We start from the raw sequence: 13,203 nt of genomic DNA, 5'->3' as shown, positions 1-13,203 counted from the left end.
CACATCGCATGTGAATCCTAAATAAATAGTATTCATTTATGCATCACAAGTAGTATGGATTAAATTTCTATGTCTGTAATACAATTCTGATACTTTGCATAAAACCATGTTAGCGAACTTTTTGTACTCCAACTTTTGCAAGCAGGGCCGGCCTTAGGGGTGTGCGAGCTGTGCGGCCGCACAGGGCGCCATGGAGCAGGGGGCGCCCTGCGGCCGCATAGCTCACACGGCAGGGACATTTTAGCCGCGAGGCAAACAAGGCATTTGCCTTGGGCGGCATTTTCCAGGGGGTCGGCAAAAAAAGCCGCCCCCAAATGCCCAAGGCAAATGTCTTGTTAGCCTTGCGGCTAACAGACACGCTGGGCGGTCGGGCGGCGCTGGTGGGCGGCTGGCGAGAGAGCAATTCCTCTGAGCTGTCTGCTCAGCTCCCTCACGCGCCGCAGAGTGAGGCTGGGAGCCGGAATATGATGTCATATTCCGGCTCCCAGCCTCACTCTGAGGTGCGCGAGGGAGCTGAGCAGACAGCTCAGAGGAAGTGCTCCCTCGCCAGCCGCCCGCCAGCCAGCCAGTGCCGCTCGCCCAGCAGCCACTGGACCACCAGGGAGGAAGAGACCCCCCCCCCCCCAGCATTCCCAAAGGTAAGGAGGCGGGGGGGGGGTGTGTTTAAATACATTTTTTAAAATGTGTTAATGTGGGTGAGTGTGTGTGTGTTAGTGTGTGTCTGTGACTGTTAGTGTGTGTCTGTGACTGTTAGTGTGTGTCTGTGACTGTTAGTGTGTGTCTGTTAGTGAGTGTGTGTGTGTGTGTGTGTGTCTGACCTTGTGTGTGTGTGTGTGTGGCTGTCTGTCTGCGTGTGCGTGTGTGTGTGTGTGGCTGTCTGCCAGTGTGTGTTTGACTGTTTGTGTGTGTGTGGCTGTGTGTGTGGCTGTTTGCCTCTGTGTGTTTGACTGTTTGTGTGTGTGTGGCTGTGTGTGTGGCTGTTTGCCTCTGTGTGTTTGACTGTTTGCCTCTGTGTTAGGGATCGACCGATTATCGGTTTTACCGATATAATCGGCCGATATTCGGTATTTTCGGCAATATCGGTATCGGCCAATAGGGATACCGATATTGCCGATAATACCTCCCAGGACCGCCAGGCTCATTACAAGCCTGGCGGTCCTGGGGAGAGCGGGCAGCAAGTGTTTACTCACCTCCCAGCAGCTCCTCCAGCTCCCCAGTGTAAATCTCGCGAGACCCGCGGCCAGCTCTGACGGCCGCTGGTCTCGCGAGATTTACACTGGGGAGCTAGAGGAGCTGCTGGGAGGTGAGTAAACGCTTGCTGCCCCCCCCTCCCACAGCTAAGCCAATGCCACTGGACCACCAGGGATTAACATATCCCCCCTCCCTGGCAAGGCAACAAGCAGGGAGGGGGGACAACAAAAAACAAATAAAAATAATTAAATATATATATATATATATATATAAAACATTTTTTTTAATATAAAAATAAAAAAAATAATTTAATAAAAAAATGCCCCCTCACACATACTCTATTATTATACACATACACTACACAAACACACTGTGTATATAATTCAGTGTGTGTGTATAATAATGCAATGTGTGTTTGTATAGTGTGTGTGTATATAATGCAGTGTGTTTGTATAGTGTGTGTATAATGCACACTGCACACACACTATACAAACACACTGCATTATATACACACACACTGCATTATATACACACACACTGCATTATATACACACACACTATACAAACACACTGCATTATATATACACACACACTATACAAACACACTGCATTATATACACACACACTATACAAACACACTGCATTATATACACACACACACTATACAAACACACACTGCATTATATACACACACACTATACAAACACACACTGCATTATATACACACACACTATACAAACACACACTGCATTATATACACACATTATACAAACACACTGCATTATATACACACATTATACAAACACACTGCATTATATACACAGTGTGTTTGTGTAGTGTGTTTATATAATTCAGTGTGTTTGTGTAGTGTGTTTATATAATTCAGTGTGTGTTTGTGTAGTGTGTTTATATAATGCACACTACACACACTCTGCATTATATAAATACACTAAACAAACACACACACTCTGCATTATATAAACACACTACATTCACTATACACACACTACACAAATACACACACTCTGCATTCCTTATATACACACACACTACACAAACACGCACACTTTGCATTTAGTATATACAGCATTCACTTTACGCACACACTGCATTCACTTTACGCACACTACACAAACACTCTGCTTTCATTATATACACACTAGACAAATACACACTGCATCCACTACACACACTAGACAAATACACTGTATCCACTACACAAACATACACTGCATCCACAACACTCACACTACACAAACACACACTGCATCCACAACACTCACACTACACAAACACACACTGCATCCACAACACTCACACTACACAAACACACACTGCATCCACAACACTCCCACTGCATCCACTACACACGCTACACAAACACTGCATCCACTACACGTGGCATGTATATTTTGTGCATTTACCTTTAGAAATAGTTTTTATTTTCCAAAATGGTAAATGTACAGAATATCGGCAAATTATATCGGCTATCGGCCTAAAAGTTCACAGAATATCGGTATCGGTATTGGCTCTAAAAAATCAATATCGGTCGATCCCTACTCTGTGTGTTTGTGTGTGGCTGTCTGTGTGTGACTGCCAGCCTGTGTGTGTGGCTGTCTGCCTGTGTGTGTGACTGCCTATGTGTTACTGTCTGGGCAGACTAGATGGGCCGATTGGTTCTTATCTGTCGTCACATTCTATGTCTGTGTTTGTGTGTGTGTGTTTTGTGTGTGGCTGTCTGCCTGTGTGTGTGACAGGGTGTGTGGGAAGGGGGAAGGAGTGGGGTAGGGGGGGACGGGAAGGGGGGGGCGCTGTGAAGATTTTTCGCACAGGGCGCCCAAATGCCTAAGGCCGGCCCTGTTTGCAAGCAATTCTTTCTAACATTTTAAAGCAGTCATCCTTGTGGCTAAGCTTCATATGAAACATATTACATACGTACTACACTATATAGAGTGAAATAACTGTATTGACTTATGTGCAGACTAATAGGATCACTCACTTGGTTTATGATTCTTCACAGAGCTTGGGATCCTGTCCCTTGTGCTGGTTATGCTGGGGAAGTTTGGCGTCACGTCTGCTTTCTCCATGGTCTATGTCTACACTGCCGAGCTCTACCCAACCGTAGTGAGAAACATGGGTGTTGGCGCCAGCTCGATGGCCTCCCGATTGGGCAGCATCATATCGCCTTATTTTGTTTACCTTGGTGAGTCAGGATTTTTCAAATTCTGTATATGTACACATTTTATATTTATTTTTGTTGTTCATCCTTCATAGAAGTATTAGATGAATTTAAAGCTTTAAATATAATATAGTGCAGTATTTAAAAAAGGTTTTTACATATATGTATAAAAGTAAAAATGCAGGGTACTTTTCTTCCATATAAAGGTGTGACTAAAATGGATAAATAAATGGGTGGGGGACCTAATAACCCTGTAGTGCCAGGAAAACAAGTTTGTTTTACTCGCATTTTAGTGCTTATTTAATAACCACATGCCACAGTTACCTTTTTTACCTCTTCTAAATAAGTATTTCCATGGGTTACACTAGATTGTTGATGTCATATTTGGAGTTTTCTGAACTTTACATATGTCTTACCAGTATTTAACTTTTTCTCTTTCCAGGTGCCTATGACCCGCATCTGCCTTTCATCCTTATGGGAAGCCTCACAGTCCTTATTGGTATATTTACATTGTTTCTCCCAGAAAGCTATGGTATGCCTTTGCCAGATACCATTGAAGAGATGCTAAGAGTAAAAGGGTGAGTACAGAATTCTCATTTCCCTTTAATTCTGTGTTGTAGAGCTTTAAGTTCCATCTCTGCATTTTGCAAGCCAAAAAGCATGTACCTGTAGGTCACATCAGAAAAAACTATTATGAACAAATAGATGAATTTTCCCCTGTTTAAGCACTCATTTCTTGTGCTCCAGTGGAGAGGTTCACACAGGGTCATTCACTAGACTTTTCCTAATTAAATCCAAATGTAAAACATTAGGCTAAAATAACGGATTTTCATTGAAGTCACAGCTTTGGTATTTTAGCCTTGGTTTTGCAAATTGCCTTTAATAGAACACTCTGGACACCATATGAACTTCATCTCAATGAAGTTTGTTACGGTGCAAGGAGGTCATGGGCACCATCTCTACTTAAGTTATACAATTTATTTCCAAAATTGAAAAGATGTGCCTGTCTCTACTACCTCTCTCTTTCCTGTGATCCAAGGCTTCAGTGAGAAAGGTACCTTTCTCACCCAGTTTCATGAATGGAAGTGACAGGCTGGGAGTGTCAGCTAACGCTTTCAGCCTATCTGCGGCACCCAGGACGAGGCTTCCTCATTTGAAACCTCAAACCATCCCTGGAAGGAGAGGAGTAGAGAGGACAAGCGCAGTCTTAGCAAGGTATGAAGGCACAGATATCTTTCTGGCACGATTGACAATAAGTTATGGCGCCCAGAGTGTTCCTTTCATTTGATAAAATCTGATTTTAGTGAATAACTTTGACAGCTGCTTAGGTCTTCAGGTAAACCTAACTTTTACGTAATACACTTAGCAGTCATGTTGATGGCACATTCTATGGATACTTCAAGTTGACTTTGGTCAGGTGTCTTGTTGATGATAAAGCACTTAACCCCTTAAGGACACAGGACATGTGTGACATGTCATGATTCCCTTTTATTCCAGAAGTTTGGTCCTTAAGGGGTTAAAGGGCACTGCTGCGTGCATTAGATCACCAATATAGTCACTTTACATATATATTGTTGTAGAAATGCTTTATATTGATTTTTATTATTTTATATGAATTATTTTTAGAATTTTATCATGGATTGATTTTCTGTCACTGATAGTGTGACACCTTTTACAAATGGGCTGCTTCAACAGCAAATGATTTATTTATGTTGCCATAAGGTGCTGTTGATAATGAATGACTAAGCAAAAAAAATAAATGCGGATTTTTCTCTTAATCGATTATTTTGTTGTGTTCTTTTGTGTAATAAAGTGTAAAAAGTGTATAGATTTTCATGGTGTTCTACAGTGCAGTGGAGTCATTATCGTGAGGTGTAAGTAGGAGGAATTATTGTGTTACTGGAGTCAGTCGGTAAAAAATGTGTTTCACAAAATGTACTGTATATGGATGTATGTCTCCACCCAAAAAAATAGAAATGTAATATCTGGTCTATATTTACCAGATAAGTTGACCCTCAATATAATGTGCCTGCATATACATAGTTAAATAGTAAACTATTTTGAAAAAAGGATTGAAGTCCACAAAGTAATACCTTGAAAACACATTATTTTATGCTGATTTAAAATAAGGCAAAAACCTAAATTGTAGCAATTTTTAAAAATGCTACAAAATGGGGTCGGGGAGGAGATGGGTAAACTCCTTGTTAAAGGGACACTGTAAGCACCCAGACCACTATAGCTAATTTAAGTGGTCGGGGTGCTGTGCCCCTTTTGCACCTAGTGCTGCAATGTAAAACATTGCCGTTCCAAAGAACTGCAATGTTTACATTGCAGCTCTAAGTCTGCCTTTTGTGGCTGTCTATCAGACCGCTACTAGAGGGCTTCCGGAATCCAAACAGACTTTTGGTCCATTATCTGACGCTGGAGGTCCTCATGCTCTGCATGAGGACCTCCAGCGTCAGATTTTACCCATAGGAAAGCATTGATTCAATGCTTGCCTATGGGGAGGTCTAATGCGTGCGCAGCATTGCCGCGCATGCGCATTAGACCCCGCTGTTTGCGGGATGGAAGAGGGGGTGGAGCTTCAACCCAGCGCAGAGCGTCACCGGCACTGTGATCAGGTAAGTAAATAAAGGGTTTTTAACCCTTTATTTACTGGGGAGGGAAGGAGGAGGCTGAGGGATCGGTAGTGCCAGGAATCCAACTTTGTATTCCTATCACTACAGTATCCCTTTAGCTGCACAATGTCAATCTGATATCTCAACGACCCATTTTAGTAAAAAAACAAAAAAAACACCATAGCCTTATCTGTAGAATCTGAAAGTTAGGTAGAGTTTCACAACTTTATTGTTTTTACTGTACAGAACCTTTTCCGCTACTTTAACCCCTTAAGGACCGGACTGTTTTTGCGATGTTGTACATTTGCGACCAGGCATCTTTTTACACTTTTGTGGTGTTTGTGTTTAGTGTTTGTGTTTGTGTTTGTGTTTAGCTGTAATTTTCCGCTCTCTCATTTACTGTTCCCATACAAATTATATATTGTTTTTTTCAGGACAAAAGGGGCTTTCTTTACATACCATTATTTATATAATCTCATGTAATTATATTTTTTTAAGATGAAAAATTGAAAAAAATACATGTTTTTTGACTTTTATGTGAAAAATCTTTTACTCATCTACAAAAGCGAATGAAAAAAACTGCTAAATAGATTAAAAATTTTGTCCTGAGCTTAAAAATACCCAGTGTTTTACATGCTTTTTGCTATTTTTTTGCATGTTATAGGGCTATAAGTACAAGTAGGATATTGCGGTTTCAAAACATACATTTTTAAAATGTATCAATAGTGACATTGTAACACTATTATCTGTCATAAATCGCTGAATAACACCCCACATGTACATATTTTTTTTAAAGTAGACAACCCAGGGTATTCAATATGGGGTATGTCCAGACTTTTTTAGTAGCCAGTTAGTCGCAAACACTGGCCAAAGTTAGCGTTCATATTTGTTTGTGTGTGAAAAAGTAAAAAACTAAATTGAACGCTAATTTTGGCCAGTGTTTGTGACTAAGTGGTTACTAAAAAAGACTGGACATACCCCATTTGCAATACCTTGGGTTGTCTTCTTTTGCAAATGGTATGCCATCATGGGGGTAATTATCATTCCTGGGCTACCATACGCTCTCAAAGGCAACGTAACCAACCTGGCCATTTTCAATGTAAAAATATTTGACCCATATATTTGACCCTGTAACTTTCATAAACGCTATAAAACCTGTAAATGGGGGGTACTGTTATACTCAGGAGACTTTGGTGAACACAAATATTAGTGTTTCAAAACTGGTAAATGTATCACAACAATTATATCATCAGTAAAAAGTGCTGTTTGTGTGTGGAAAAATGCAAAAAAGTCACTTTCACTGACTATCATCGTTGTGATATGTTTTACTGTTTTGAATCACTAATATTTGTGTTCAGCGAAGTCTCCCGAGTAAAACAGTACCCCCCATGTACAGGTTTTAGGGTGTCGTAGAACGTTACAGGGTAAAATACAGTGATAGCAAATTAAATTCTCTGGACTTTCGGCCTGGGTTGGCAGGCAGGTCCCTTAAATTGCAATCAATAAAATAACTTAATTATGTAAAAATATTACATAAATACGCACGTAGAATTTAAATATATATGCATATTTATATATTTGAAGTCTACGTGTATATTTATATAATTATTTGTGTAATTTTGTATATGGACATATGAATAGTTTGTATTCTTTTTATTTATTTATATATACATAGATATATATACAATTTCATTCTAAGTGTATTTTGATATAAATATATTAATATCAAAATACAGTTAGAATAAAATTTCATATAGATATATAATTTTTTTTAATTTTTTTATTATTTTTACATGTTTAATTTAATTTATAGGTATAATATATGTCTATATATCATATATATATATATATATATATATATATATAATATTTTTTTTTTTATTTATTAACAAACTTTATTTTTGTTTTATGATTTTACACTAGCAGGGAGACTGCCTGTCAGCACAGACAGTCCCCCTGCAGGCAGACAGATGGACACCTATTGTGACCATGTGGTCGCCCTGTTGGGCGATCACATGGCCACAGGGGTCCTAATTCACCATGGGGAGACTGTCTGGGCTGCAGGCAGTCTCCCCACAACGGGAGCACCGCCGATCGCCGCCAGGGGAACGACGGCGATCGGGTAAGTACATCTTAAATTTAGGACGGTTCAGGACCGTCGTCGGTCGGCAATGAAAAAATTACGATGGCGGTCCTGAACCGTCCTACGTCCTTAAGGGGTTAAGCAAAAATGCCTTTCTTTCTTCCATATATGTTGTAAAGTCTTGGTGGAAAAAGAAAGTGGTATCTTTGAATTCTACGGTTTTACATATCAGGACATTCTAACAATCATCTATTCCTTAGGTTGTTACATGAAGTAACAACCTAGGATGAACAACACATGACCTATTACACCGTGTCATGATTTATTCAACAAAAATAAGGTTTAAATTCTCTACTTAAATAGCTTGCATTATCTATAGATACGGCCAGGGTGTAGTCAAGGATATAATTAAAATGTGTTAACGCATTCTTGAGAAACAGGATTGCCATTATGCAGTTAAGTTATTTTTGTTAAATATATCATGACATAGTGTAATATGTCATGTGTTGTTCATCTGAGGTTGTATTTACCTAATTTTAAGCCCTTTTAAGGAACTGATGATTATGTCCTGTTATGTAAAACTATAGAATTAAAGAAAGAGGGAGTACTTTCTTTTCCCCATGACTGTATATTCCTGCTAACGAACAATAGCACATAGCAGTTTGTACTGACCCTCTATGCATTTGTATAGCTCTATTATATCCCCTTTCTGAAGAAAACAAATCGTTTTTCTAGCCTTTCTTAATAGCTTATGTTTTTTTTATTTGATCCCCCATAATGATTTTTTTTTCTAGTTCTACAATACCCTTCTTTAAAACTGGTGCCCAAAATTGCACAGCATATTCAAGGTGGGCTATTTATATTGATTTACAAAGAGTCATAATTATATTTTGGTGTCATTAATCAAAATATATTTTTATACATGGCAGCACATTGCTGGCCTTTGTAATGGCAGGCTGGCATTGCATACTGTTGCGTAGTTTTAATCTATAATGGTTCCCAAGCCCTTTTTTTAATTTTAATTTTTTTGATGTTTTACGTAACTAGACCGCATTAAATGTATAAGTGGCTCGTGTATCCTTTCCATAATGCATGACTTTGCATTTATCTGCATTCAGTCCCCATCTGCCATTTGCCTGCCCGGTCCTCCAACATATCCTGCCTCTATAGAGAATTTGTCATATTCAGATAGTATTGTCTTACCTAGTGTGGTGCCATTTCCAAACACCGACAGATGACTTTCAAAGTCTACTTGAAGGTAATTTATTAACATATTAAAGAGAAGTGGACAAGTGCATTTTCCATTTACAACTACTCTGTTCGCTCTATCTTTAAAGGAACATTATAGGCACCCAGGCCACTTCAGCTTAATGAAGTGGTCTGGGTGCCTGGTCCAGCTAGGTTTAATCCTTTTTTCTATAAACATAGCAGTTTCAGAGAAACTGCTATGTTTACCTATGGGTTAATCCAGCCTCTAGTGGCTGTCTCATTGACAGCCGCTAGATGCGCTTCCGCGCTTCTCACTGTGAAAATCACAGTGAGAAGACGCCAGCGTCCATAGGAAAGCATTGTGAATGCTTTCCTATGAGACTGGCTGAATGCTGCGCATGTGCATTCAGCCGAGGAGGCAGAGAGGAGGAGGAGAATCCCCCGCCCGGCGCTGGAGAAAGAGGTAAGTTTAACCCCTTCCACCCCCTAGAGCCTGATGGTGGGGGCACCCTCAGGGCACTATAGTGGTCCTTTAAGCCAGTGTACTATCCAAGATCAAATTTCTTTTTTTGTCTAAACCAACTGGTTTCGGTTTTAGTAGTAACCTTTTGTTTGGAACTGTATCCAATCGGGATTGACCAATATTGATTTATTTTATTTTTTTGAGCCGATACCGATAATCGGTGAACTTTCAGGCCGATAGCTGATAACTTACCGATATTCTGTACATTTACCATTTAAAAAAAAATAAAAATGTATACACAAAGCTACTGTTACTGTTAAATGTTTATTATTTTTTTATTTTATTTTTTGCAAATCTTTTTTTATTTTTTATTAAGGTAAATGCACAAAATATACATGCCAGTCAGAATTTTTCATGTTTTCAAGAATATATACGTGTGTGTGTGTGTGTCTATATTTAGTGGATGCAGTAAGAATATTTGATTAGTGAATACAGTGTGTGTGTGTTTGTGTAGTGGATGCAGTGGATGTTTGTGTAGTGCATGTATAGTGAATGCAGTGTGTGTGTGTGTGTGTATAATGCAGTGGTTGTGTAGTGCGTGTGTGCAGAGAGTGTTTGTGTAAGTATGTAATGTGTGTAAAATGGGGGGGGGGGGGGGGAATTTAATATTTTTAAATATTGCATTGTTTTACATTTAGTTTTAGTCCCCCCTCCGTGCGTCTTACCTGGCCAGAGTGGGTGGATATGGCATTCTCTGGGAGGCCCAGCACACTCTTACTTCCCTTCCCAGCAGCTCCCCTGTGTAACTCTCGTGGCTTGCGTGCCACTCGGAGCATTGCCATGGTAACCCATGGCAACATTTTGACAGCAGTAGGACTCACGAGCGTTAGACAGGGGAGCTGCTGGGAACATAAGTAAGCGCGTGCTGGGCCCCCAGGACCCTGATGGTGGCCCTGGTCTGCATTATCAGCAAAATCGGTATCTTTATTGGCCAATACCAATATTGCTGAAAATACAGAATATAGGCCAGACCGATAATCGGTCGATCCCTAGTATCAAATGCCTTGGAAAAATTCAAGTAGATCATTACTTCCAATGGATCATCCTGATGTATATTTTTACTAAGATCTTCATAAAACGCAATTAAGTTGTTTGGCATGACCTGTCCTTCATAAAACAGGTTGATTCCCACTAATGATATTGTTGTTCTTAATGAAGTCTTGAATATTCTCTCTTAGCAGCCCTTCAAATAATTTACCAAAGACAGATGTTAAGCTCGCAGGTCTACAGTTTCTTGGTTGAGCTTTTGAACCCTTTTTAAATGTAGGCATCACATCTGCTTGTCTCCCATCCTCTGGTACGATTTTTGAAAGAAATGAATCCTGAAAGATTTAAAAACGGTGGTATGGATATTTTACACTGTCTGGGCTCAACAAATCCCAGGTCGCATTAATTCAATGCATCTCTATGAGGAAATGCTGATTGGCCAGGGCTGTGTTTGGCTTGTGCTGGCTCTGCCCCTGATTTGCCTTCTTGACAATCTCAGCCAATCCAATGCTTTCCTATGGGAAAGCATTGTGATTGGCTCAGATCACCACTTCTTCTGATGTCAGTCAATCCGAACCAGCAGCAGCAGACTGGAATAAACGTAAGACTTTACTATATTTAGGGGGGCCAGCAGGGGCTAGATGGTGTTTTAACACTCTAAGGTTAGGAATACATGTTTGTCCTGACCCTATAGTGTTTCTTTAACTTTATTTAATTGCTGTAGCACTTTAACCTGTGTTAACAATAACCTGTTTGTTGTAAGGCTTTTGTAACAGAGATTTACAAATCTGAAGCCATAGATTTTTCTTTCTATATACAGAAGAAAATAAATTATTTTGAACTTCTCCCTTGTCATAATCCTCCTTTATTAACAAACTCATCTCAGATTTCAATTCACCAACACTTTCACTCTTAACCATTTTGTCATTAATATACTTAAAACGTGTTTAGGGGGCGTGGCCTGGACGAGCATGGTGCAGGACGTGTAGTTGTCGAGCTCCGCACCGCTGGCCGAAATATAAGCTAGAAAATAGCAGCAAAACGGCTGAAAATGGTCCGGACTAAGAAGCATCTAGCCCCAGAGTCGGCGGGAGTCAGCTCCCCTCGCCGGTACACGGGACCGATGGATGACTTTGTCGCCACACCGTCGGATCTCCGAGGACCGCAGCATGCGCCCAAGATGGCGCCCGCCTCTCCAGACTCAGAGAGTGCGGGAGAATTCCTTGAAGAAGACACCCAGGCAAGTGACTTAGCTCGTATCCGAGCTGAACTTACCCGAATTTCCACCAACATGCTGTCTAAAGCAGATAAGGGCTCCCTGGTACAAGAACTCCGTACGGCACTGCGTGAGGAGCTAGCAGGCCTCCGCACCGATCTGACAACATTGGAACAGAGAGTCGACGAAATGGAGTCGACAGCTCAAGGTTGCGAGGCACAGCACAGAGCGACAGAGGTGGCTGTTACCAGGCAGGGGAACATGCTCCTCGCGTTGTGCAGGCAAATGGAGGACCTTGAGAACAGGAGTAGGCGCAACAACATAAGAGTCCGCGGCATACCGGAATCGAGCGCTGAACCGCTTCACGCCACGCTCATCGGCCTATTCAGGCAGGTCCTGGGCGCTCAAGCCCCTGACACGTTACAACTTGAGCGGGCACATAGAGCCCTGGGACCGGTGAGACAAGATGGCAGCCCTAGGGACGTGATCTGCTGCATATCCACAGGCGGACTGCGAGATCAAATTATGGCAGCCGCCAGAGAGCTCTCCAACATCAGGTACCGCGAGGCGGATATCTCCCTCTTCCAGGACCTATCCAGCCTAACGCTAGACGCCAGGAGAGCCCTACGCCCGGTGACGGGTGCCCTGCGAGACAAGAGGATCCCGTATCGCTGGGGCTTCCCGTTCAGCCTACAGGCGAGACACGGCAACACATGGCTGACTGCCCGCTGGCCAGAGGACATACCGAGATTCCAGAGAACTCTTGGCCTACCGCAAACCAGAATCCGAAACTGGATCCTTGAAGAAGCAATTGCCACCAGGAGAGACCCGCTGGTTCCTATGCGACCACCCGAAGCTCCGCCTACTCACGGAGATCAGCCACGCCGGAGAGGGGGCCCGGAGGGGCCGGAGGAGTAGACTAACCAACACCTGAACAGGTCAGTGGGGGCCCGGGGAGCTCCACATGCACTCTCGGGGACTTGGGAGCCCACTCATACATGGGACTCTAAGGGGACACTGGGGTATAAATCAGGACAATTTGGGGGGGGATGGAGGCCCACACCACCTATATTTACGAGACATGGCCTGCCAAGGGTATAGGGATGACTACCGAAAATCTATGGTCGCTCTCCGAGGGAACCCTACCCATGGGCCGCAGTAGAAGGGAACAATGGGGCATGTTTAAACCTAACTGAT

At 41.8% G+C, this 13,203-nt stretch overlaps 1 protein-coding gene across 1 annotated transcript in view; it reads left to right on the top strand.

Moving 5' to 3' along the window:
• Window positions 1–13,203, top strand: part of LOC134600871 (organic cation/carnitine transporter 2-like) — a 90,326-nt gene that overhangs the window by 70,143 nt on the left and 6,980 nt on the right. The window contains exons 8-9 of the mRNA XM_063445259.1: window positions 3,212–3,394; window positions 3,813–3,948. Of these exons, the coding sequence (XP_063301329.1) occupies window positions 3,212–3,394; window positions 3,813–3,948 (319 nt within the window). The remainder of the gene's footprint in view (window positions 1–3,211; window positions 3,395–3,812; window positions 3,949–13,203) is intronic.

Source organism: Pelobates fuscus, chromosome 3 (genome assembly GCF_036172605.1).
Source record: "Pelobates fuscus isolate aPelFus1 chromosome 3, aPelFus1.pri, whole genome shotgun sequence".
In the NCBI taxonomy this organism is placed as follows: Eukaryota; Metazoa; Chordata; class Amphibia; order Anura; family Pelobatidae; genus Pelobates; species Pelobates fuscus.
This window is presented reverse-complemented; position numbering and strand designations above follow the sequence as displayed.